This window comes from Simochromis diagramma, unplaced genomic scaffold, assembly GCF_900408965.1.
Source record: "Simochromis diagramma unplaced genomic scaffold, fSimDia1.1 OVJJ01000216.1, whole genome shotgun sequence".
Lineage (NCBI taxonomy): Eukaryota > Metazoa > Chordata > Actinopteri > Cichliformes > Cichlidae > Simochromis > Simochromis diagramma.
Genome location: NW_024386883.1, coordinates 19,420,142 through 19,447,224, shown reverse-complemented (window position 1 = coordinate 19,447,224; position 27,083 = coordinate 19,420,142). Strand labels below are relative to the sequence as shown.

Below are 27,083 nucleotides of genomic sequence, written 5' to 3'. Positions count from 1 at the left end.
TGGCAGTTTTTATTGTCAGTTTTTGTTCTCCACCAGCTTCTAATAGGAACATTTGACCTTTTAGCTACAAACCAAGTGCTTGCCTATAGGGAGACGTGTGACGTATAAATTCATATATATACATAAAATTGGTGGAATTGGTGCAAAAACTTCATGCGTTCATCTTGTCTTGTTTGGACTGTTGCTGTTCCTCATTTACGCGTCATCTTTAAGTCTCAGCTTCCGATCTTGTATCTTTCCTGTTTCAAAGCCTCTTCATTGGCTTCATGCTGGCTTCAGAGCCAATTTTAACGTTCAGCTCTTTCCCGCATAAAGACGAGTTTTGACCCCTCAGTGCATATATATCCACGAAGTCGTGGTTTGATGACCATTAGAATAGTTTCCAGGTGTTTCCAAGGGTAGCTGCCTGGGCGGAGGTGCAAACCCAGTCGTTTGGTTCTATTAGCAGCCTGAAATATGTCAGAAGCTGCTCAGCTCACAAAGGGTTACTCCTAGTAGGCTTTCAGGGGGTAAAGAGTATACCAGAGTATATCTCAGAGCTTTTATTCACTCACTCGTCTAATCGATCCCTTCGGTTTTAAAACACGAGGACTTCGGGCCCTCGAGGTGGTGGCTCACAAACTCTGGGATGAGTTTTCCTCAGTTATTCTTTGTTTTGGATTCAGAGGTTTAGAGCTGGTCTAAACGGGAGTGCTGAAGCCTTTGGGTAACTGTGGCGTCCGTGTGTCTGATTTACTGTTTTATCTGTTTTTCCTCGGTGGCCTTGAATGTGAAAGTAGCGTTATGTATAAACTTTCCCTCACGTTTGAATCCTGATAACTTGACAAATGCAGGCGATATCCACGTGTATACGTCAGGTTTGAAAACACATTTAAGCTCAGCTAAAAACTGCAAACAAATCAACTTTGATCCAAGTCAAAGTCTGAGGATCAGCGTCACGCTTCAAATAAACAGCAGCAGGTTGAAGTCGGTGCAGCAGAGAAACAGAAGCTTGTTTGATCTGATTTCTGACAATTCATCAAAGGGAAAATGCAAAAAGTGCATTCTGGGTAAACTTTGTGTGACAGGTGACTGCTCAGAAAAACGTCCCTTTACCAACATTTTAATACCAGACTCGTCTTCTGGCCCTGATTCCCTCTGGATCGATATCAATATTTCCCTCACACTCGTCACCTCTTACAGCTCATGTGAGTCGTTTCCAACCCGAACAGCAGATCTAATCTCTCCATTGAGTCCGGGGTCGTTCACCTGGAATAGCTCCCCTAGAGCGTGCCCACGAGACATCCCAGTCAGATACCGAACCAGCTCGAGTGGCTCATGTCGATGTGACTCAGACTTCAGCAGGGAGTCTTTGCAGAGCCTGCAGCGTAAACTACCCAACTTACGTCCCTGACGTTTTTCCACGTCTTCGTACGTTCCCTCACGTCTGGTATCAAATGCATCTTGTTGAATCCTTACACTGAGGGGATGATTGTTATGCTCTCAAGGATAAATTCAAACACTGCTGTGGAAAAAAGCTGGAAGTGCGCAGGAAGAATCGATGGCACTGAACAGGCCAGTCACAACAGCTGCAGACGGCGTCAACCCGACGTGTAGTTGCGTCTCTCGGGAGGTGGACGCCAGCTTATGGCGCCCAGCAACGCGTCAAAGAAAACCTCATTTCCACTGTTTGCATCCACAATTTCGTTCTTTCGGTCATGATCTCGTGGTCATAACTGAGGATAGGAAACCGATGGCTGAGTCGCAGATGTGATGGAAGTCTCTGCTGCAACTTTCTGATCTAGTCGACTTCCGTCCGTCCGTCCCGGTCCTGGAGGAGCTTTAATTTGAAAATCATGGACAGACATCCTGAATCGCTGGAAAATATGAATTAAAAACCAAAATGTTGCCTCACCATCTTCTACGTTGAGGGCCTGTAACTGCAAATATTTGAAGTATGAAGGTAAAATTGGCTTCATTAAATATTCTAATAATTGCCCTTTAATCTCCGTCTTTGGTCTCCATCAGCGTCTCCTGCGGAGAAGAATTCCTGCAGAGTGAACGTCCCCGCGTGTAATCTGGGAAATGCTTCAACAACATCCATTAGTAACCTTGTCACAGGAACACTGCCTCCTTCTCTTTTTAATCCAAACACTGAGCAGGCTGACCTTCGGACGCCGTCTCCTCGTGCTGATAAAAAAGTCTTAATGTGACTTTTTTCTTCTCGGCTGCTAAAACAAACGAGCATTCAGGAGCAAACATTAACGATATTTTTCATCTGCTCGCTGCTCTCCCCGGCCCGATATCATTTCATGATCAGCTTAATGAACGCGCTGGTGTCTGAAGGCACGAGTTACATACAAGTGTTGGATTAAAAAACGAGCAGATGTCAGAGGAGAGAGAGAGAGGGTCAGATGTGTTTTTGATTAACACAGTTCACATGCAGGCTGCAGCTCAGCCTCCACATTATAAAAAGAAACCTCTGGGAATGAGGCTAATGCATTACCCAAATGTAAATCCTGTGACTTGTCTGCAACCAAATTTTCCACATTTTCAGCGGGGATATTCCACTGTTTGCAGAAAACAGCTTTTTATGGGACTGGCTGCTTTTAAAATGAGATTTTTACTTTAACTCAATAAGTTTAATCAGAAAGCTGAATTTCTAATCTATAAAAGAGCAGTTAGTGCTGCTCATTTGTCAGGACAGTGTGTGATCATTGTAATAAGAGGGGAGTGAACTATTTCACATTCAGTTTTCTTCTCAGTTAAACTCCGTGTGGAGCTGTGAGCTCGAATCTGTGCATTTATGACAACGTTTTTAAAACAATATGAGGGAAACAAAATCACATTCCCACTTCTTCCTTGTTCACAAAGCCTGTGGGAGCTACAGCTGAGGGCCTGAAGAGCCGCAGGTGGCCGACCTCTGACCTAACCACAGCTCTCTAGGCACCTAACCTGAGTTCATTAACCATTTAATCCCTAAACGTCATTGCTGTCTGTAGGTTTCCTTTTCTCTCCTGAGCCATACAGAAAATGGTAAACGTGGTCACATGACACCAGCCGGCTGTCAAACACAGTAGGGACACGGTTCTGCGCCAACATCCTGCCTGTGATTTCTCCGGTCCGCCACAGTCTGCATGAAATTCACCAGTTTGTCTGCAAATACTCGCAACTCACTGAACCCGGAAGTGCAGCGCAAACATAAACTGGACATTGGCCTTCAAAGTAAAAGTTGTCTTACTGCTGCCACCAACACGTTTCACAAAGAAAACTTTTATTTTGAAGGTGAGAAAAAGGTTTTTGGTGCAGCATCATCACAGCCAGTTTCATCCTCAACCAGTCAGCCGCTGGTTTTCACGTGGTTCCAAACTCGGGTTGGTTTAAAGAAATAGATTTTCCCAATTAAAATTGATTTCAGAAGTGAAATCGATTCATTACATCCTGAATCCATTTTTAATTATAAATGCATTTTCCCATAAACGCCAGAATCTCAGGTTAAAGCTCACAAAACGAAAACAGTAAATGAGAGCAGGTACACGGATTCAGCACAAAGACGTGAACACAAACGAGCATCAGAATCAGCGAGACGTCGGCTTTCTCGCCCGACGGCACGGACACGCCGTCAGGGCTGAAAGCCGACAGCTCGCTGATTCTGATGCTGCAGGTTTCCTCTCTCTCCAACCAAAATCACTGAACCAGCAGCAAAAGATGAAAACTACGCTTCACGTTTACAGTTTTGCTTCCACCACGATAAAATCACACTTCCTGCACAGTTAGGGCTGCCACAAACGATTATTTTGATAGTCGACTAATCAGATCATCATCCATTGGACGTAAAACCTACAGCTTATTGCACCAGCAGCATCTGCTCTTATATAACTATCATTAGCTTACAGCTTTAAGTGTTTAAGGTCTGTGCTAACTGAAAATAAAGACAAGATGATAGTTTATTAAAGTTTAATGACATTTGCAGATTGTTTCGGTGAAGTTTAATAAACTCCTTGCTATCTAAAATCTAACAGGACACCGGAGTATATTCTGGAGCATCTCACACTTCTGATAATCAGCTGTCTGCTTGACGTTTATTCAGCTGTGTAAAAACTATAACTTTAATCTCAGCCAAACCGGTTTACTCAGGAACAAATAAAATACTGAAAAAAGCCAAACAATAACATGTTTAAGTTATCTAAGTGACTCATATATCATGTTTAACCTGAGTAGCGAAAGACGGCGGTGGGTTTGAAAACGATCTGCCGGGAGTCCGGTGTTCTCACGGCTCTAGTGAGCCTTGAACCCCGGCTAGCTATCGAGCTAGTGAGACGTCTGTTACCCACGTCGGAGCGCTTTTGAAAATATGTGGTGTCTTGATAAACTGAGCAGATATTTGAAGTTTACACAGCTGACATAGTTTAAACAAAATAAACGTTTAGCATATTTTTGCCTGAAAATATGCTAAACGTTTATTTTGTGACCCAGAAAGAATAATAAGAGTAATATTAAAACTAACTAGCTGCCGCCATTGTTGGCAACTGAGCTGGGCTGCGCTATGAATTCTGGGACACAGCTTCTTCTTCTTCGGGGTTTAACGGCAGCTGGCATCCTTGTACATGCAGTGCTGCCATCTTCTGTTTCAGTCCGTTATTACACTCTTAAATCCTGCTACTTATTCCTGCGTCTTTTGGGATCTTACAAAGCTTCAAACGACGCGTTGACTATTAAATCAGTCGTCGACTATTTTGATAGTCGACTAATCGTGGCAGCCCTACTGCACAGCTCTCTCTGTACTCAGGGACCAGTTTACCATAAAAATCTGTTTTCTGCATTATTTGCTTGCTTATTATGTCTCCGTTGTGAACAGTGCTGTTGGCCGCTGTGGTTTGTTTTGTTTTTTTAATGACCTCTGAGAAGAAAAAGCCTCATTTCTGCTGTTCAGTACCAAAGAAATGGAACTTTTTAAAATGATGCCAAATTGCAGAACTCAAATCAAACTTTGCTCGGCTCCACTTCAGCAGCATCAGGTAATGTTTATATGATGATTTGTTTTCTTCCGTTTTTGTTCTACTGTAGAATATTTTTTTATTTATTATTCATTTATTTTTTTGAGGTTATCTCCTTCGTGTCTTTCTTGTTTTATCCTCAGTTACTTTGACCCAAAGTGTGATGCTCACACCTCTGATAAGTGTCAGCTTTGTTTTTATACATAGATATAAAATATGCATACGTGCTGATAAATGATCAGAATTATAATATTCTGAAAATTGTCCGAGTCAGAATCGAATCAGATCAATTACAGAGATCAAAACCGACACCCAGCCCTGTCCTGACCAGTCTCCAGGCCGCGTGACTGAGAAGATGATGATGGTTTTATTGGAGTCTCAGCGGTTCCTCGAGTTTCTGATTTTGGGACCTGAGGAGCGTTTGGAGCCGGGCATTGAAGGTTTGTGTCTCAGTGAGTCTTCAGGACTCGTTGGTGGTGTTGGACGCAGAAGTGCCGGAGTGACGCTTGCATGCTGCTTCATGTGTTCATCATCTATGCAGCCGGTTAGCTGACGTTAGCAGAGCGGCTTTTATCCGCTGAGCGAGTTCTCGTTGAACCAGCTGAGGTGCAGGACAGGACGTGTTGTGAGTTAGATAAGGAAACAGGAAGTGTAACACGGCTCTTACACTATGAAAAATAAATTCCTGCCTCAGTCTCTCGTCTCCTCTCGCAGGACGAGTGATTTCAGATGTGGAAGCTCGGTGTGTCTTTCAGTCGAGCGTTTTGTTTATTCATGACTCCTGCAGAGCTCCTCCTTTGCGGTGTTAATGAGCTCTCACCTGGCTGCAGCCCAGGGGGCGGGGAGAGGGGTGCTGGAGTTTTTTAGAGGCGGGTTGGGCTCTTTTGTCTCTGCCTGAAGGACGCAACAAGATCACAGCTGACGAGCTGGGATGGGAGGAGGCCTCTGCGGCTGCACCCCGGCTGCAGACCGGACGATCGGTGACTCAGATGTTTGTGGGCTTCTTTGATTCAGTGAAACTTCAGTGACTTCATATGTAAATGAGCTGCAGTTGGCCTCATTTGCATAAAGTGCAGCGCATCTGAGAGCCAGATCAGCAGAAACGTGCTGTTTGTTTAATGTTTGATTTGAGGTTAAAATAACATTGCGGGCCTGCTTTTAATTAAGCTTCTGTGTCTCATTCAAACCCAGAGGGACCCGGCGAGTGTTGGCTTTAACTCGCTGCAGTAGCTGATCTCATTGCGGTCTTTGCACCACCCGTGTTGTGACCTGATGGCTGCTTATTTCTGATCCTGCTGCAGATGTTTACACTTTTTTTTCCCCTGCTCATTTTTTTATTATTTGATCCATTTTATCTCTTTTTCACATGTAGGTTAGGTTGGTTAGGTTTAGGGAAGCTTTGAGGTTGAAATTGACTCCTTCACAGCTCATCCCTCGGTTTTATTTTGAAAGGCCTGTGAGCCAGCAGCGTTTTTATCAGTGCGTTTAAACTTTTTTAAATTAATTCAAAATACAACCTTAAAAAGCTTACACTCACCACAACGCCACCCTGTGGTCCAAACTGGTATTGCCTGACAGTACAGCCCAGCTCCAGTTCGGCTTCAGCTGGTATCTCCTCAGAGCAGCACATGGGTGACTTTTCTTATTCTTCTGATATCGTCTGTTAATCCTGGAAGATTTAATTACTAATTAATTTCCCTTAAAGCCTTTTTGAAAATCAAAAACAGAGAAAAAATATAAAAAATGTAACAAAGTAAAACTAATAAAACAGGAATCATTAAACAGTTTGTACAGGAAGTTCAATGTATTGAAGGGACATGAAAAGATGGGCAAAAACCAAATGAGAGCAGAGGAGGACACGATATGAGGTCAGGTCTGGTTGCTTTCTAACCAAGTTTAAGATTATATGCAAAGAGTCTGTTTAATGGAAATGGTGGAAGCTCGCGCTTGTTTTCTTTCCTCTTTCACAGACAAAGCAGCTTTTAGCTGTGTTTTTGTACAGATAGTACCGGACCAGTTAGACCCAGCCGGCTTTAACTGGAGTAGATTCGCATCCACTGGTGGATGCCGCCGCTGTGGGGTCATCATATCGGCTTCTAACACCATTTTAATGGTTTCTCAGTCCGGCAGCTCTGAGATTAACAGATTATTCAGGGGAGACGTTGCAGTTTGAAAAGATGAGATTTTGTCTGAGTGGCGACACCTGTCGTTCAGGAGAATACCGACGTGGTACAAAGCTGTGGCAACGTCACCGCTGACGTGCAAAGCCACCAACGGAGTCATCTCACGCTACCCCGCCACCCCCTCTATCACCCCAGCCCTCTGCATCATCACGACATCATGGAGTCTCTGCCTGCTAACATACCTCGTAAAGGTTGTACACCCATCCTTAAAGCAGCCCTCTCCATTTACCTGAGGGAAAAACAAACAAACTGTAGTTCCTCGAATGTCCACTCGAGGCTCCTGCGGCGAGTCCGTCCTCACAGGCTCAAACTTTAAAATGTCCAAATTTTCAGCAGAAATAAACACGTTAACAGCTACGAAAACCCGATTCTGCGCCTTCGTATCAACCACACCGCGCTGAATCTTTATCTAACGCCAACTCTGAATGTTTAATTAAAGCTTAACGTTTGCATTTTTATGTGTGATGGTGAATAATTGGCCCACAAAGATATGTGAAACTCGGCTTTTTATCAAACGGGACACACTGGATGTTTCTGATCAGTGGCCGTGTCGTCAAAGGCGACGTGATGCCAACAAAAGTGTAACTGTTCTCTTTACATTAAACAAACTCAGTGAAAAGCTTTAAACGCAGCTCCAGCAGTGTGTTATTCACCAAAACATGAAAACATGCGAGTCCTGCACGGACTTCTGCCTGCCGTAGTAAACTTCCTCTTTCGTTTTCAGGTGTTGCGTCACTTTGACTTACACATCATCACGTGTGTCTGAGCAGCAACTCTAAATGTCAAGACAAACATGAAAAGCTGACCTGTGGCAGAGCCAGAGGGCCTGTGGTTACAACTTCAGCAGAGTCAAACTATCAAAGACGCTTTAATGGAGACGGGCGCTAACAAACACGAGACGGAAAAGTGGATCTCAGCTGGATGGAAAGGCGGTGCTGCCCGTCACGAGTTGGTATCAGAAATCTCATGAAGCTTAGTGAAGGGCCGACCCTCGAGCATCAGTCGGTGTTAAAGCGGCGCCTCAAACACCTTTTTAAACATCCAATCATCTTTTTGAAGGGTTTCTCCTTTTTAGTTCAAACTGGTTCATTTATTAGAAACTCTCTGCTTTAAATCTTTAAGCCGTCTTATCTCCCTCGCTCTCCTCACGTAAAAGTCAAGACTCCAGCAACAAACCAGGCGAGGCGTTTCCTTCTATTTGCACACGTTAGCTCTCTGTTTGCCTCCATGTTTGAACACAAATAGGCAGGTGATAGTTTGACAGGTGCTGTAGATGTTTAAAGCAGCACTTTAATCAAACTGATGGGGTTTGTTTTTCTCACGCTCACATTCTGATTTTAAAGTGATGCTCAATCCAAGTTTGGCGCCTTCAGAGTACAGCGACTCGGTGTCGGCCTGTCGGGCGTTAAATGGTTTGAAGCAGATGATAACTTCAGTGCTGAATCTTCTGTTTGTGTCTGATCAGGATGAAGTTCTGGCGGTGTCCAGGAAGATGGTGGTGCGGGTGGAGGACCTGGTGCGATGGTCGTGTGCGCAGCCGGCAGGTTGGAGCAGCAGCCTGAAGGCGTTGGCGTGCGGGACCAACGGCCTCCACAAACCTCCGCAGAGCAGCGACGGCAGCAACGGCACGACGGACAAAAGCAGCGAGCCGCTCAAAGACAAAACTGAGAGTAAGAAACTCTCTGCAGATGTTTGCAGATGTGAACCAGAGCCAGTTTGTTGGTGTGGAAATGCTGCCGGTCACACTCCTGTACATGTTCCAGCCTCCCTGTTAGAGCTACTTTTATTTTGAAAGGTCAGCAGTGAGGCAGCTAAAGCAGCATTAAAAGAACAGAATCATTGAAATCATCTGATGGATTCAGTGCTGTGGTCATTTCCTACCCACCACTATAAAAGAAGTAAAGACGTGCACAGAGAGAAGGCATAAAACTATAAATTAGCCCTAAATGATCTAAACATTTTATCCTGATTTCATAAAGCCTGCATGTGTTTTGAAAACTCTTGGGTCTCTATTCTGGATCTTCTTCCTGTGTATTTCCTGTATCCAGAGGAGTTCCTCAGGGCTTCACAGTGGGACCACTGCACTTCCTCATAAAGAACTGGCCACCCACCCAGAGATCATTGTATTTGTGTTTTTGTACATATAGACATGTTTTCCCGATTTTAGAAACCTTTATCAGTCCTTATTCTGAATTTGATCAAATTTCACTTTCCAGCTTGCTGAGCAGAGCGAACAGGATGTTCAGTGCTTTACTTCCTGTATCAGTAGGAGTTCCTCATGGCTCCACACTTGGACCGCTGCTGTTTTCTGTGAACACGAGTAATTTTATCATTATAAAGATCATCTGTGTGATGTTATACAGATGGCTGTCAATGCCTGGTTATGATGGAGGTTTCTTCCTGTTAAAAGGAGTTTTTCCTTCCCACTGTCGCCAAGAGTTTGTTCGTAGGGGTCGTCTGATTGGTTTTGTAGTATTTTAGGGTCTTTACCTCACAGTATAAAGCACCTTGAGGCAGCTGTTATTGTGATTTTGTGCTATAAAATTTAACTGAATATGTTGTGACCAGTTTTTATGCAGACACGTCTTTTGCTTATCAAAGATGTTCTTAGGTAAATATTGATTAAATACTTCTCTGGGTGCTGTGGTTGGACCCGGACTTGATGCCTGAACATGATGGCGATGGCATCACGATGGCGATGGCATCACGATGGCACGCACTAATATCCACTGTGGCATAAATGTGCTCTGGTATTTGAACTCCGGCGGTTCGGGTGAAGAAATCGTCAGCTTATTTCTTTAAACTTACACTTGAAAGTTTTGTGGTTAAAATAAAATGAATATTTGCTCTGAAATGAAAAAGTAACAGATTACTGTTTAAGAAAAAAAGGATTGAGGGAGGTCACACACACATGCTCATATATTCTAAACTGAAGAACGAGACTTATAGCGGGATTACAGGCGTCTCAGCCTGTAGCAGGGAAACGTTGGTGACGTCGGTACTTTTATGGAGCCCAAAAAAACGCAAAACATAAATCTCGATTCTGTCTCCAGGTGAGGAAACTCTTAACAAGTTTAATACCTGTGCTGTGGAAAGGGAGTGCACGTTTCCCACTGATGGGATTTTAACCATGAGTCTCAGCCTGGGTGGGATCTTGTTTATCTCTGTGCATACATGTTTAATAAAACCATAATCAGAGTGGGTTAAAGGGTTTTGCAGAACGAGCTGGTTTATATGGAGCTGCTCTCCTTCTTTATCTTTTATTGTTTTTCTGTTCTGTGTCGGCTGCGCTGCTGGTCAGGTCACTGAAAAGGAGGTTTTTAATCCAGAGTCCTGAGAAAGGAAGCAGGACGCTGTTTGCATGTTTATGAATGCTGCCGACTACCTGCAGCACAGTTTAGCCTTCTTTGTAATTTCAGTGGTTTCCCAAACAAATCGGATGTATTTGAGGGTGACGGCTACAGAAACGTCAAATTAAACATCTCAAAAGTGCCGCCTGGTGTTTGCAAACACGCCCGGCGCCTGCACAGCGGTAATCAGTAACCGGGATACTCGTGTTTGTCGTGTATACAGAGATGTTCAGAGCCCGGAGACAAATCCGGGGCCTGACGGAAAGTGGGAAACGCTGTGTTTGCAGAGCATAACGGAGCGAACGAGTTAAAGCCACGAAACAAAAATAACCCCACCTGTGTCTCCTCCCCTCAGACGGCCCGGCGGAGCATCACGCTGTCAAAGTCATCAGCTACCCCCAGTACTGCCGCTTCCGCTCGCTGCAGCGGCGCATCCAGGACGGAGCAAGGGGGTCTGCCCTGCAGGACCCCCACCTGCTGGCGCTGGGAGGCATCAAGGTGACGCCCAACACCCGAGTCATGTACTGCAGGGACACCTTCAACCACCCGACGCTGGAGAGCAGCTCCGGCTTCTCCTGGCAGTTCAGTGAGTGTGCTGACAGCGTTTGTGTGTGATGGATTTAAATCATTAGAATAAGAAACATACGGTCTAAACATCACGTTCTGAATTACTGTTTAATCTTTACGGGCTCGAATTGTGGTCATAAATATTTTGTACTTTAAATCAGGATTTGTGTGTGGACCAAAACATTACGTATCAAACTCTGCACTCAGGTTTCAAGTACGAATTTTGACCCTATTTTTTTTCCTTTCATCTGATTGGCCAATGTCATGTCAATCACAAATTTGACTATCCAATCAGAGAACAGATGGGTGCTTTATGGAGCTTCAGGTCCTGAGGGAATAAATGCCCTTTTACATGCCAGCCCAGCGTTTTCCTTCATCACCACGAAGGCAAACAGGTCTGTGGTCGTCTCAGTTTGGTGATTTTTGTGTCACAGGTTTACCTGCTTAATACAGGGACCTCCAGAGACAGTCTTCACTAGTGGGGATGGTTACAAAGCTTTCTTCGTCATGAATTAGCGATACATGTTTTTATTGAACATTTGAAGATAAAAAAAAAAAAAAACACAAACTCTTGTAGAGGACACAAAGCCCGAGATAGAAACGACAAGGAGCAGGTGCATCTAGTGCAGGTAGAGCTGCTGCAAAAACCCACAGAGCTCAGCAGCCAGCAACAAATTCTGGATCCTTGGCTTTTAGTTAGCAGTTAGCATTAGCAGCACATGCTGCGTCCGATGTGAAAGGACCTTTATGCTGCGCACTGTGACTCACAGCAATGGTCCCGGGTCAGCCCTGACTTTGTGTTAAACTAATCCTAAAGTAATAATGTGTTTCTAACCACTGATATACTAAAACTTTATCCTTTCAACAGCTGCTGAAAGTTAGCGGACCTAGCTGCTATCGGATATTTATATAGAGATCCTCCAGCTTCAAACTGTATCACCCTTCAAGGACCTGCAGTTCAAAAAAGCGCCCCTCAAACAGCCAAACCCACCTGTTCTCTGATTGGACAGTTAAATTTGTGATTGACATGACATTGACCAATCAGATGAAAGGAAGAAAAATATGGTCAAAATTCGTACTTGTAACTTGAAACTTGAGTGCAGAGTTTCACACGTATTTTTTGGTCCACATACAAATCCTGATTTACAAGTGCAAAATATTTATGACCACAATTTGAGCCCATAAATGTTTTCTGCTGCTGAAAGGCGACGTTTGTGTGTAAGATGAAACATATAACTGGTTTTTGAAAGTCCTTTGACCTGAAAGCATCACTTCCTTCCTCAGTACAGCTTCCTGTTTGCCTGTGAAACGCTGCCACCTGCTGGAGAGTCCTGAGCTGTTTCTCTGGTGTCTGCAGGCTGGTTATAAAAGCCTGCAGTGAGATGTTTTCAGGTTATTTGAAGGTTGGATAAACTTGTCCACATCAGTGCTTTAGAAGAAGAACAACACGCTTACTGAGCAGATCAGGCTTCAAATCAACCTGTTAGATTATCCACTGAGGAGGAGAGGGGACGACCTCGGAGAAGGAGGACATGCAGAGGGTGGTGTGACGGAGGAGGACGGGGTGAGGTGGAGGCAGATGACCTGCTGTGGTGAAGAAGCAGCTCGAGTGCTCATCGGAAGATAAAACCAGCCTCCTCGTGTGTCTGACATGTTTGTACAGTCTGCTCGACTTTTGTAAATCAGATCATCTGCTGTCGCCCTGCGCTCGGAGCTAAATGAATAAATCCCATGTCCGTTTTAGACCGGATAACCTCCGTCATGTGACCCCTTTAGACCACCGCCCACAGCAGAGCACAGCACCTGAGCCATGTGCTGTTATTTAGTTCTCTGATTTTTAGTTTGTAAATGCCTCACAAAGATCGCCTCAAACAAACACAGGAAGGCCTCCGGAGATGTTTTAAATGTTTACGCCTTTATTTTATTTTTCCTGCAGGATGTCCTTCTCTCAGTCTGCGAGGACGACCTCGTAAGAGGAGAGGCCGCGACAGCAAAGACTCGCCAAACTCCAGCCAGTCGGAGTCGTGGATCGAGAGGATGAAGGTGCGTGTGGCGATCATCTCATCGCTGACTGTCACGTTCAGGCTCCTCTTCGTCGTTACGGCGTGTTTACAGAAAGCTCTGCTTCAGGCTTCAGATCCTCCTATAATACAAACTCTGCTGAAAGTGAAATCAAATCATTTCAGGAAGTAGATCTGGTCCCGCAGAGCTGTGAGACTGCAGTAAAAACATGAACCTGGTCTCTGTTATTAGACGCTCGGAGCTCTGCTGTGAGGCAGGTCTGGGCGTGCAGTTTCAGCTGCTTTGTTTCAGCGCACATGTGCACCCAGTCGCTTTGTCAGTGCTTTGAATGCATTCGTGCCCCCACGCAGAGGCAGGTTTGCTGTTCATTTAAAAAGCCAGAGCACGAGCCTCACATAGGGAAGTGGATTTTAGAGCTGCTGGCTTTGGATCCACGAAGCAACAAACACGCTCGAGTCTCTGAGCGCTGCTGGATTATAATCCTTAAACTGCTCCGAGGTTTGACCTGCGAGGCCTCTCACAGCGCCCTCTAGTGGCCGACGTGCTGCAGACGTGAACATGTGAGCCTCGCAGCAAATAGTCGTTTAATAGATTCAGTTTCTGACCGCCAAAATAAAGGCGCAGATCAGTTTTAATGTGACGAGTAAAATAACAGGAAGTGCTGAGGCGTGCAATGATGATCTCACTGCGTGTTTCCCCCTCAGGAGAACGTGATGGGCAGCGTGGAGGTTGGCTGTGACGGCGGCTGGCTCCCTCACCCCGAGGAGCAGCTGTTCCTCGATCAGCTGTTCGCCTTCATGGACCGCCACGGATCGCCGATCCACAAAGTCCCGAACCTGGGCTTCAAGAAGAGTGAGTCCTCCACGCCGCCGCTTCTTCTTCTGCGCTCTACAGAACGTTCCTTTTCTTTCTTTCCTTTCCTTCATCCCTCCTTCATGACCTTTCACTCTTTCCTTCCTTCCTTCATCCATCCTTGCCTTCCTTCCTTTCTTCTGTTATCCCCTCTTCCTCCCTTCCTCCCTCCCTCCCTCCCTCCCTGTCTCTCTCTCATCCCCTTTTTCTTTCACTCTTTCCTTACATCCATCCTTCCTTCCAGAGACAGACGTGCTCTGACTGAGTGTTAAATAAAGTTTTGTGGTGTTGAATGAAGGTTGGGTGCCGTGTCAGAGGTAAACATGTGACTGCTGAGCTTCATCGAGACTCCATGTTTGATCTGTGGGGGGGTTGAAACCACGTTCGTGTAGTGAGGACCATCCTGCCTCCGCTGTGTCCTCACCGCCTGCTTTAAATGTTTTTGTGTCTCCTTTGCATGTCTGATGTTTCGCCGCCGTCCTCAGTCGACCTCTTCCTCATGTACTCTGTGGTCAAACGGCTCGGGGGCTACAAAAAGGTGAGTCACTTCAGTTTATTTCAGTTTCTCTAAAATAGTAAGAGCTGCTGATTTGCTGCATAAAGACGGGAAGCTGCACGACTCTGTTATTAAAAACTCGTTTATGATACTTTTCAGGTTTTCTGTGAGAGACGAAGGTTTAAATAAAGAGTTTGAACGTGTTTCAGCTCAGTTTGTTTCACGTGAGGTTAAATCGAACCTGCGAGGACGGCACATCTGAGTGCGACTGTGTGTTTGGTTTAATCCAGGAGGATGAGGTCAGATTATAAATCAGCCTGCAGGGATTTATTTTAAAGTGTATTTTAGCTCTGTCTCCGTCCCTGCTGAGAAAACTGCAAACACTGATTTTAGTCTGCTGACAGCAGGCCGCTCGCTCGAGGCGTTTCATCAGGTTTTGTTTTATAGCTTATTTAGATGAGGCGCCCTGGGACTCGAGGCCGAGCGGTCTTTCCTGTCCGACTGCTTTAAATTCCCCTGTGGGGTGGACGTGGGGTGGATGCACTGACGGTGTAAATTGATCAGACATGATCCGACCTTTGGTTCAGTTTCTGCGGCCACTCCCTCAATAAAGTGAAACTGAAACCGGCGACACTGAACGTGTTTGCAGCCAAACTAAAACGTTATCGGTCCACATTTAAACCTGAAGAGTTGAAACATGCAGTAACTGCCAGACTGGAGTTTTTATTGTAAATATAATTAAATATTCATTTGCACAGATGAGTTTTAATTTGTCTCACAGTGTCGCTGCACGTCTGATGGTCTACATCAGGATTAACACACAGACGATGGAGACGGCTCAAAAATAAAAACTGATCCACTGCAGAGTTTGACTTTGTCCACATGTTTGCAGAGCGTCTGTTTGGCCTCGTCTCCATTGATCGCAGAGACGTCAGCTTTTTGTCACACTGCTGTTTTTAATACAAACGTGGAGATTAATGAAGCGTCTGAAGCTCACGTTAACAAGTGCCAGAGCTGAAGATCAGGATCAGATCATCTCTGCAGATATTTGGATTTGAAGTCACATCAGTTTTTATTCGTCTAAAATTATCACCAAAAAAATGTTTTAAAACATTTTTGCATTGATTTTTATAATTAACACGTTATGGGGCTGCATGTCTGTGGAAGAGAGCCAGAGGTTAATAATAACAATGATTACATGCAGAGAGGTGTATAAACACACAGTGACCACAGAAGAAACACCCAGTGCATCATGGGAATCCCCCGGCAGCCTACATCTACTGCAGCATCACTAAGGGAGGATTCAGGGTCACCTGGTCCAGCCCTAACTATATGCTTTAGCACAAAGGAAAGTTTGCAGCCTGATCTTAAAAGTAGAGATAGTGTCTGTCTCCTGAATCCAAACTGGAAGCTGGTTCCACAGAAGAGTCTTTGTAGATGAAACCACTGCCAACAAAATTAAAAGTATAAATCAGTCGTCACCCTTTCCAAATGGTTGAGGATGTAGTTACACGTGTCTAAACAGTAGGGGGCACTAAAACTGATGTAAACCAGGATTTAGGTCAAGTTTTCCTCTCAAAGTCGACTCTGATACTTCGACTCTGAGGAGTCGGAGGCGGTTCGACCTCTTCCAGGATCAAAAGGCAGCTGATGGAGACTCCCAGGTATTCAGCCTGCAGTGGGGTGAAGGCCTTAGAGTTGGTGCATGGTCTCCACTGCAGGCTGAATACCTGGGAGTCTCCAGTTGAACTATCATGAACCGGTCACCACAGTCCTTTGAGGGTTACTCCTCGTTATCTGACTTTCTGCTTGTTTTCGTGCGGCAGGTGACGACAGACCGTCTGTGGAAAGTGGTTTACAACGAGCTGGGCGGATGCCCCGGCAGCACCAGCGCTGCGACCTGCACCAGGAGACACTACGAGAGGTGAGACAGACTTCATCTCTGACTGCGCTCACCGAGCGTTTCAGACCGTTTTACACTCAAAAGTGAGCAAAGGGAAGTGACGAGGGTCTGTAAGCAGAGAGGAAAACCAGCCAGTGGGCTTCGTACCTTCATCCAGCAGAGGTCAGCGCTGGATGAAGCGGTCATTAGTGTTAGAGAGCAGGAAAGCTCCCTGTACCTGAGTAGACCATGTGCACAGGCATTACTGTGCACATTATTATTCTGGCTCTGTAATATCCTGACAGATGTAGTGGAAAAACTGAAAACTAAACCTGTGACCTTTGACCTGTGACTAAAAGGGTCCACATGCTAAAGTTCAGGTTTCTGTGTCTCAGGCTGATGCTTCCTTATGAAGAACACCTCAGAGCGGGCGGAGCAGAGTTTAAAGTCCCAGAATCCCCGGTGGTGCCGAAGCCCAGAGGCATCAGAGGCAGGAGACCACATCCCAGAGGCAAAAAGCCGGGACCCAGACCCCGGGAGAGGAAGGTGGCCACACCACCTGCTGCTGCTTCTCCCACCATGCATGATGACGTGAGCTTACAGCTTTGTTTTCATCTGTTACTAACACTGCTGAACGCTGATGCTCCGTAACAGATGCTCGGGTGATGCTGTGATGGGGGGACGCTGACACTGCCGCCTCGGGGTGGGCGGTAGAAACGATATAAATTTATACCGCTCTACCACGATAGCGCATGTTGATGATGTCATCAAGCTGCCCCTGTGTTGGTCGAAAGCATGGCAGCAGCTGCAAACAACATCATCTGCAAATTATGGCGGGCGACAGTCATAGCAAAGAGATGAAGCACTTTTGGAATATGGGGGAAGCCAAAAACTGCGCTTCCTCCACTTCTGTACCACTGATTCATTAATGCTGAATTCTCTGGCAGCTGCTCTGTTCCCATGTTGTGGCAGTATATTAGTGACTCACCTGTGGATGGATGATCTCAGTTGTTCTCCTGACTGACGTTTGGTCCGTTTACAGCATCCTGCCATGCGACTGCATTTGTCTCTAACCATCAGGAACCCTCACATTAACTTTTATCGAGTGGAAAAAAAGTTAGCGTTAATCCTCCAGCTTCACTGTGTTTATGTTATGCTAACGTAGCTGTGTTGCTAGCCACCACGTAGCACATCATTATATACGAGCTAGCCCGACTTCAGTAACCCTGCAATCGTCACTGCTTTAATTGGCTTAGTTGGTTCACCTCCAGCCTCTCTTGCCTCTGAACAGGTCCCAAACCCGAACGGCACCATGGTGGCAAAGAGAGGTAGAGGCCGGCCGCCGGGCACGCGAAACAAGGCCACGGTGCTCGCTCAGGCAAAGCTGCTGGCACTGCAGCAGGCGAAGGTCAAAGGCAGCGCGGTGGAGATGACGCAGCAACAGCTTCCAACCGTGGGCCGCGGAGGAACTGCCGCCAGCGGCGTGCACAGGGTAACGACCACGAAACACTCGTACACGCCTGTGAGGAGGTTTGATTTGACTGCATGTGATTCATTTCCTTCTCTGCTCCCTGCAGCCGGCCATCCTGCCCATCACCATGCCCCTCACCCCGGACCTCGCCCCCCTCGCCGGCCCCTTCATCTCTTTCCAGCCCAAACCGAAGGAGGTGAAGACGGAGCGAGGGGAGTCTGTGGTTCCCGCCACGGGCGTGCTCCTCTCCGCGCTGCCGCGCCACTTCATCAGAGGCTCTCTGAGCGGCTTCAGCCCCATCAAAGGCTTGTGTCCTTCGGACGTGTTCAGGAGCCGGCTGGGCCTGCAGAGGGGCCCCGAGAGCCCTGCCCTGACGCCCCAGGACCCGAGCCAGCACCATCCAATCATCTACACCCCCCAGCCGAAGAGTGGGAGCCCAGACACCCCTCACCCGAGCGGGGAGCAGCCACAGCCCCACCCCCTCCAGCAGCACCACACCCATTGCTCAGGGTGTAACATGGACGAGGGGGGGCCGAGAGGTGGCGGGCGAGAGGCTAGAACCCGGCCCCCCATGCCCCCCCTCCGAGTCCTTCCCGTGAACCTTGACTGCAGCGTTCAGGTGTGTCAGCTGATGAGGACTCGTTGCTTGGGCCCGTCCCAGCTGCAGATGTTCACGCGGTGCCTGTCCGAGGCTCTCTCCCAGGACCTGAACGCCAAGCCCACCCCTCCCCCCGAGCAGGCGCTGCCCCTCAACCTCAGCAAACGGTTCACGCCGAAGAGACCCGCCGCGGAAGGGCCGGAGCCGAGCCGGGCCATCGTCAATGGGAACGCCGACCAGCTGCCGGCCAAGAGAGTGAGGACCGGCTTCACAGAGCCAGCTGAGGAAACGCGCTCCAGCTCCGCAGGAAGTGCAGCAGGAGGAGCAGCGGTGGTGGGAGGAGGAGGGCAGGTAGAGGTGGAGATGAAGAACCAGGATGAACCCGCAGATCTGAGCTCGCCCAGCAGGATCAGGGCCTTCCTGCTCGGCCTGCCGCCCTTCAAAGTCAAACTGGAGGAGGATCTGAATGGCGTGCGGTTCGGGAAGTTCGTCCCTAAAGTCGAGAGCGGAGAGGATCCGCTAAAAGATGTGAAGAAGGAGGATGAGGAGGAGGTGGCAGTAGAAAAGATGGCGATGGAAGGGAGAGACTGCGGAGACTGCTCCAGCCGCGGCGCCGCCAATGCTGACACGCAGTGTTTTTAACCCCCGCCGCTCTGATTTGTTGGAAGATGCCCTATCACGTCAGCGCCTGAACCCACGGGAGCGCGGAGCTTTCGTTTCTCCATCTTCACCAACTCTTCCTCTTCGCGTTTTAGTTTTTTTCCACTCACGTCGTCGGACGAACTCTGCGGAGGAACGACGGCTCATGACAATCACGCATCTCACCGGAGACGAGACACGGACTCGGACACACACTGCCATAACCTCCATAACACTACGATTGACTCCGCCGTCAGAGATCCACAAAGTCAGAATCAGTGTCCATCTATGGGTGATGCTATGCATCGGGACTTCATTAACTAGCATTAAGAGTGTACTGTAGTTTGTAGCTTTTAAATTGTACTCTACGTCTGTAGAGACAGAGTTATTTTCTGATAAGGTGTTTAGATGTTACGTGAACAAAAGAAAAAAGAAGCAGCTCCTCTCAGTCTTCACGTTATAGCTCGTTAAGTGAAGCGTTTATAGTCCTGTTCGTTAGCTCTAATGATGTAAACTTTCTCACACACGTGCCTTAAATCGGCCTGCGAGCTGCTTCGTCGCCGGCTTCAAACACATTCTCTTAAAGAGATACCTTGATGTTGGACCTGCGTCCCTCAGCTCTCTTGTAGAGCTGCTTCCAGGCCTGAGAAAAATTGGCGTTTCAGTGTTTCTCAGAGTTCGTTAAGCTCGTAACGACTGCGCGGACCCTCCACCTCATTGGTTTCCTTATAAAACCCTCAGCAGCTACGATGGCGCCCTCATCACTACCAGCCTTCACATTAGAGCTCGTACCAAACTCGTAGCCCAAGCATTCAGACTACCTCAGGTTCTTTTATAGTTTCTCGCCTGCTTCATATGTTCAAGGGGAGTATCCCAGCATGCATTAGGGTAGGAGGCCAGTCCATAAACGCACATAGATGGATGCCAAGCATGTGGAGTTAAACTGTTAAAACACGTCTTCTCCTCAACTCCTACCAACTGGATTTGTTAGGAACTACTTTTAGTGGCGGATTGATCCGTATATAGGGGTGTTTAGGGCAGCGTGATATTGACACCTGCACTTTCTGAAACATTGACTGAGGTGAGATCAGAAAGTTCCAGCACAGCTGCTCGGGAGGCAGGCACCGGCTGACCTCCAGCGTTGATTTTTCAGCTTCTTTTTAATTTCTCAAAGTGCACAAACTCAGACGGAGGGATCTGAGGGAGGGGTTCAGGAGGTGAGCAAAGATTATGAATCACCTGGTGCAGGTGAGGGATAAATTCACGGTTTACAACTTGATGAATGTGGAGAACATGACGGACCTCACCTGCTGAGCCTGTCAGGAAGTCTGGAGTCTTCGTCTGGTTCGTAGCGCGAACGCTCGCCATCCGTGATGGTCAGAGTGCGACTCCGTAGCTCCAACTCTGGACCTCTCAGAGAAGAGGATCTTTAATGTGAAACCAGGTTTCCGGTCCTTTGACGGGCCAATATCTGGGACTTTCTGATCACCTCGTCGCGGTTTCCTGCGGCTTCACGAGCGCTCGAGTCGTCTCCATCCGGACCTCATTACATCTCGTTTTGAGAGCAGCGAGACGATTCTGCACCGCTCTCCGATGCGTGTCGGACCTGTTAGTTCGGTTTCTGTTTGATTCAGTCGTGTTTAGGAAAAAGCTCCACCAAAGACTGCGAAACGGATCCTTCATCACTTCATCATCATCATCCTGTCATTTAAAGTGCGTACATAAAACCCAACAAACATCAAGGTATCCCTTTAAGTCGCCTTTTCCTGTTTGTTTTCTGCCACAGACGTTGGTTCAGATTTGCACACCTACTGTACACACTCGCTTTTCCTCGTTTCCTTTCTTCCTGCCCGAGTAGTCGAATCAACTACGACACCGAAATTAAGTGGTGCTGTTTGCTTAGTTTTGTTGCCATATTATTGTTGCTATTATTGTTGTTGTTCTTTTCATCGCCATCACGCGTCGAGAGGAAAAGTCCCTCGTAGCCGACCTAATTTTCCTGAGAATTTTAAGAAAGTCTATTTTAATTAAAAGAAACCGTGGCTTGTTTATGAAAATATGTGCAGGACTTTTTCCTCCTGATTTATTCGACTGTTGGCTTCATGTGAGGCAAATCGTTTGTGAATGAGTACGCGAGTAGAGATGTACACACTCAGTCGGCCCTAGCTGGGCAGACGCACCAAAGTACTCGACCGGGACTTTTCCGTAACCTCTGTCGGACTTTTAGGACTTCAGGATTTTCTTCTTCACTCGTGGGGAAAATGAGCAGTAACCAGGAGACGATGGTGAATACCGGTAAATACAAAGTCATATTCCCCTTCATGCAGTAACAACAGTGAGAACAGGGTAACTACTGTACATAATGGCTCTGCTTCTTCCTGTCAGTACACCTTTATTTATTGTAGGTGAGGCGCTTCAGAGGGAACGAGTTCATACAACCTCCAAACGGTTCCAAAAAACGCATGTACTCTCGGTTTTATCGTCCTGCAGACGCAGCGTGTCTTTTCAGGCTTTACACTCGATTTTACACAAGAAATGTGACAGAAGTGGTTGTGTGAAAGTTTTCCACCTGCACCTTTAGCTTTTGGCGAGCTGTACCGCTTACTTTAACGCACAACTTAGGACTTTATCAAAGGGGGACCGATTCTACTCATTTCCAGCTCTTTATTTTTATTCTTCAACTCTACCAGAGCAGCTTTGCATGACTCATAGCTCAAAATAATCCTTATTTTTATTAAACTGGGCTTTAACTTTATCGTATGTCTAAAACAAGCTGTTTTAGCTCCAGTGTCTTTAAGGAAACCCTCCTGAAAAGCCTGCTTTCCTCTGATTGTCCAACTGCTGTAAGCCTCCTGAGGGGCAGCAACCAGTAAAGCCTACAGTAGAGTGGCATGTGTGCAGATGACCCCTTAAAAGCACCCCAGGAGTAACCGATGAAGACGAGGTCACATTTCAAAACTAGCAAAATGACTGGGTTTGCATCAAATGTTAGCGAGGGTGGTCTTTGCATGTTCAGATATTCTTGGAAGAACCCGGAAACTTTCAATGATTTTCAATCCAAGTCTTTATCGATTAATACTGAGGTGCTAGAACTTGTCACTAAGGGTACCCTCGCTGCCAAAAAGCAGGTGTTTGAAGCGCAGTTAACTTCACAAAACTTTCTTCTTCTTCACAAAATCGCTTCACTCGCCATTATGTCATCCTGACCTTTGAATCAACTCGTCTTCCTCTGTCGTAGGACCTCGTTCACTTTGATTCACCTCAGCTTCTCACTGGGCGCCTCCCAGTCAAACCATAACTCCACTGGACCAGTTTTCTCTTTAATCTCTTAAATCTGTTTTTATTTTTAGCTGCATTTATTGTTGACGAGGCAAAGTCAGGTGAAGGGAGGTCTTCTAGTTTAGAGCTGGAGAATCAGGTGAAACCAGTGTGAGACTAGGTTTGTTCCTGGTTATTTAAACTGAGTTTGTTAAAGTTTCTTTAGGTATAATTTCAGTCTTTTTTTTTTCTTTTCCCATTTGATCTTAAATTTTCCAATGTTTACATTTTGTTATGCATGTTCAGCAGATCTTATATCCAGTGTTTTGCACACTACTCCAGCATCAAGACTCAAACGGCACTGCTCATTTCTGTAAAGTTCTTCAAATTTAAGTGCCTGATACTTTGGATTGGAGTTGATACTTGCAGGCGAATGAGCTCATTGGCCTTCACAACATTGACTTGAACAACGGCTCCTGCAGTCGGATGGCGTTTCTTTGACCTGTTGGGTGAAATGAGGTAAAGCCGCGGTGTTGGAGGCAGGACGCTCGCTCAGCTCCGTCTGTTGGAGCAAACTGGACCTAACGAGGACGCCGAGTAGCTGGACGGACATTCATGAAGAAAAATGATCAAATCTTTTTTAAAAGGTGCTGCACGCCACATTTTAACATCTGATGTTGCTGCATCAATGTGACTGTTAAAAAGAGAGAAAGCTTTCCTCTGGCTTCTATATCAGTGTCAAAAAATTAGCTACATGTCAGATGCTCCTAAAGACGACTATTTTAATCAATTCTGTATTTTTGAATAAACTATTGAATGTTTGGCCGAATAAAGTGTTTCAAAAAAAAATATTAGAAATTTTTTAAACTGAGTTAGAATTCAGCAGATTTAAAAAACTGGGACGTTGTTGTTTCTACTTATGTGATTTTCTTTATTTCCTGCTGCACATCTCCTGCTCCAGGAGAAGATCAAAGTTTCAAATGTTGGTCTAAGTCCTCCTGGCTCTGTATGACATCACAGAGAGGGGATTTCCCTTGTATGGTCCTCTGGCAGAGAAATTAAATGTTTCCAGGTGTTAAAAATGCTGCTTGTGGCACCTTTAAAAACTCTTGGATGTTACACACTGACGAATGTCTCACTCACATCTGCCTGTGATCTCATTTTTAAATCACCTGACACGTTTTTGTTTTTTGTTTTCATGATTTTGTCCCGTTTTGTTTTTGTTTGTTTTTCCCATGGAAACGAACCCTGGATCAGCAGAAGCATCTCGTGTTTTTTTTTTTTTCTCTGCAAACTTGAGTTGAACTTTTGGTCTCAGTCAACCGAAGAGAACGAACGCTTCCCCGAGATGTTTGATTTGAACTGCAGGAGTTTGTTTTTAAACCCTCTCGATTGATTATGTTAAACAGAACTTCCTTTTTGTTTCTGTAAACAGCTAGCAGTGTCAGGTACCATTCCATTTTAACACTGTATATTTATAATAAAAGTAATCTGTTAAGAATTCCTTTGTAATGTTTCCTCCAGTATTCACGATGTTCCTTCACTTGAGGACGGTGTTCAGATGGAAAAGTCTCGATGTCACGGAAATTTGTATGAGATGATATTCAAATATTTGAGTTAGAATTTTAAAAGAAAACAAGAATTTTTATAGAATTTTTATGGCAGTAAAGTAGATTTCTCAGAATAAACTATCTTTATAGTGTTTTACAGGCAAATTAAAAAGAATGTATGTAAAAGTTTGTCACAGTGGACGTTAACATTTCAGCCACTGCTGTGTCGGTTTTATGGAGCCACAAGTGACCATATTTGGAAGAGAGGGTGGAGTCTTGTGTGATCAGCTAATGCTAGTTGACCTTTTACACCAAACTAAGGTTTCGGTCACAGAGGCATAGAGACAGGTTAGTTGCCATCTGATAACCACAGCTTCACAGTATTTGCCCCGAAAGCCTTGTGATTGCTTTGGTTGCTAGAAGATTGGCCGTAGTTTGCATGAAACAGGGAGACTTCTTTGAAAACACTACCTGGTGAGCTGTGGAGAAAGTCGAACAAAAGCCAATGCAAACCAGAACCGGAGACCTTTCACCTTCAAAGTAAAAGTTCTTTTACTGCTGCAAACAGTTTCAAAAGTAAGCTTCCATAGCAGCCAGCGTTTCACTCATGAAAGAAGACGATGTTAACAAGTAGAAATATATGAAGTTGGAATTATTATTATTATTATTGTGTCCTGCTGGTAAAGCTTCCAGGCTGCCTTTCCTCATAGTAGCCATCCCTCAAGCAACACAGTGTCAGGGATTGTAACATCTAGTCCTTTCATTAAATCAGAATTTTATTTTATTTTTTTTAATCAAGCTTTCAAAATACTTTGAGTTACAAGTTGTGTGGGTTATTTTTAGAACAAAGTTTTCCTCTTAAATGACGCTGGAAGTTGGATTTGAAGAATTTTGGAAATTGTCTTTTATGAAAACACAAAATGTGACTAAAGTAACAAAAGAGAACTTCTATAAAAGCAGTAATGTTACAGACAGCCGTTGTCCTGTCCTGCTCGGCAGTACAAATATTAAGTCATTTGTTTCCGTAAGCAAAATAAGAATTAACTGTTTAAAATAATCTTTTGATTGTGACATTCTTATTTTATATCAGATGTAAACTTGATTATAAAAAGCTGTACGATATTTGCAGATAAGCAAATTTTTCCCCGTGTATACTGTTAGCGTGAACCACTCTCAGCCAGGGGTTAGCATTTACAGATGTTTGCTAACTGGTCTCTAAATCTGTAACTCTGAACATTTTTTTTGTCTGTTTGGGTTTTTGTTTTTTGTTTTTTTTAAATAAACTTTTGTTAAAAATAGTAAATTTAATGGCAGATTATTTAACATCACAAGTGTAGGTGTAATAATAATAGAAATGATGTAAGAATTTTTTGTATCCTTATACATATTAAATATACTAATAACACTTAGTGCCCCCCCCCCCCCCCCCCCCATAATATGGATATCTACAGGGTGGGCCATTTATATGGATACAGCGTAATAACATGGGAATGGTTGGTGATATTAAAGTCCTGTTTGTGGCACATTAGTATATGTGAGGGGGCAAACTCCTCAAGATGGGTGGTGACCATGGTGGCCATTTAGAAGTCGGCCATCTTGGATACAACGTTTGTTTTTTCAATAGGAAGAGGACCATGTGACACAAGAAAAACAATGGTGTGCTTGGTTTCAACGTAACTTTATTCTTTCATGAGTTATTTACAAGTTTCTGAACACTTATAAAATGTGTTCAATGTGCTGCCCATTGTGTTGGATTGTCAATGCAACCCTCTTCTCCCACTCTTCACACACTGATAGCAACACCGCAGGAGAAATGCCAGCACAGGCATCCAGTATCAGTAGTTTCAGGTGCTGCACATCTCGTATCTTCACACCATAGACAATTTCCTGCAGATGACCCCAAAGATAAAAGTCTAAGGGGGTCAGATCGGGAGACCTTGGGGGCCATTCAACTGGCCCACGACGACCAATCCACTTTCCAAGAAACTGTTCATCTAGGAATGCTCGGACCTGGCACCCATAATGTGGTGGTGCACCATCTTGCTGGAAAAACTCAGGGAACATGCCAGCTTCCAAGAGGGAAACACATCATCATGTAGCAATTTCAAATATCCAGTGGCCTTGAGGTTTCCATTGATGAAGAATGGACCCACTATCGTTGTACCCCATATACCACACCAAACCATCACTTTTGTTGGTCCAACAGTCTTGGAGGCATCCATCCAATGTGGGTTAGTGTCAGACCAATAGAGGTGGTTTTGTTTGTTAACGTCACCACTCACATAAAAGTTTGCCTCATCACTGAACAAAATCTTCTGCGTGAACTGAGGGTCCTGTTCCAATTTTTGTTTTGCCCATTCTGCAAATTCTGTGGCCGATCTGGGTCGTCCTCGCTGAGATGCTGCAGTAGCTGGAGTTTGTAAGGGTGCCATTTGTGAGTAGCTAATATCCGCCGAAGGGATGTTCGACTAATGCCACTCTCCAGTGACATGCGGCGAGTGCTACGCTGTGGGCTCTTGCTGAATGAAGCTAGGACAGCCACTGATGTTTCTTCATTAGTGACAGTTTTCTTGCGTCCACATTTTGGCAAATCCAACACTGAACCAGTTTCACGGAACTTAGCAAGCAGTTTGCTAACTGTAGCATGGGAGATGGGTGGTCTCGTAGGGTGTCTTGCATTGAAATCTGCTGCAATGACCCGGTTACTGCGTTCACCAGATATCAACACAATTTCCATCCGCTCCTCACGTGTTAAACTCTTCGACATGTCAATGGCTGTGAACAAAGAGAAACTTGTAAATAACTCATGAAAGAATAAAGTTACGTTGAAACCAAGCACACCATTGTTTTTCTTGTGACATTACCAATAAGTTTGATGTGTCACATGGCCCTCTTCCTATTGAAAAAACAAAAGTTGTATCTAAGATGGCCGACTTCTAAATGGCCACCATGGCCACCACCCATCTTGAGGAGTTTGCCCCCTCACATATACTAATGTGCCACAAACAGGACTTTAATATCACCAACCATTCCCATGTTATTACAGTGCATCCATATAAATGGCCCACCCTGCACATATATGATAGGAAAAATTATGTTGACTTAATTTTTGGATGTTAATTATGAATGATGATGAAAACTCTTCAGCATCATTTTGATTTTTGCTCTTCTTTTTTGAGCAAATTCCTGCTTTTTAAAGTTGAACAGAAACAATAATGACCTCCAGATTTTTTTTCTAA

At 45.3% G+C, this 27,083-nt stretch overlaps 1 protein-coding gene across 2 annotated transcripts in view; it reads left to right on the top strand.

The window, feature by feature from the left end:
• Window positions 1–23,795, top strand: part of zgc:77151 (uncharacterized protein LOC337153 homolog) — a 44,185-nt gene extending 20,390 nt beyond the window's left edge. Inside the window, exons 4-13 of one of the 2 annotated variants that reach the window (XR_005695950.1) lie at window positions 8,625–8,829; window positions 10,865–11,095; window positions 13,013–13,119; window positions 13,803–13,950; window positions 14,436–14,488; window positions 16,273–16,370; window positions 16,724–16,919; window positions 17,620–17,820; window positions 17,906–20,078; window positions 20,118–23,795. Coding sequence is in view for 1 of the 2 variants with exons in the window: in XM_040032575.1 (XP_039888509.1) it covers window positions 8,625–8,829; window positions 10,865–11,095; window positions 13,013–13,119; window positions 13,803–13,950; window positions 14,436–14,488; window positions 16,273–16,370; window positions 16,724–16,919; window positions 17,620–17,820; window positions 17,906–19,039 (2,373 nt within the window). In the remaining variant the exon portion in view is untranslated. Of the gene's footprint in view, window positions 1–8,624; window positions 8,830–10,864; window positions 11,096–13,012; window positions 13,120–13,802; window positions 13,951–14,435; window positions 14,489–16,272; window positions 16,371–16,723; window positions 16,920–17,619; window positions 17,821–17,905 lie in introns of both variants that reach the window. The other variant, XM_040032575.1, reaches the window with a different exon arrangement.
• The last annotated feature ends 3,288 nt before the right edge of the window (window positions 23,796–27,083 follow it).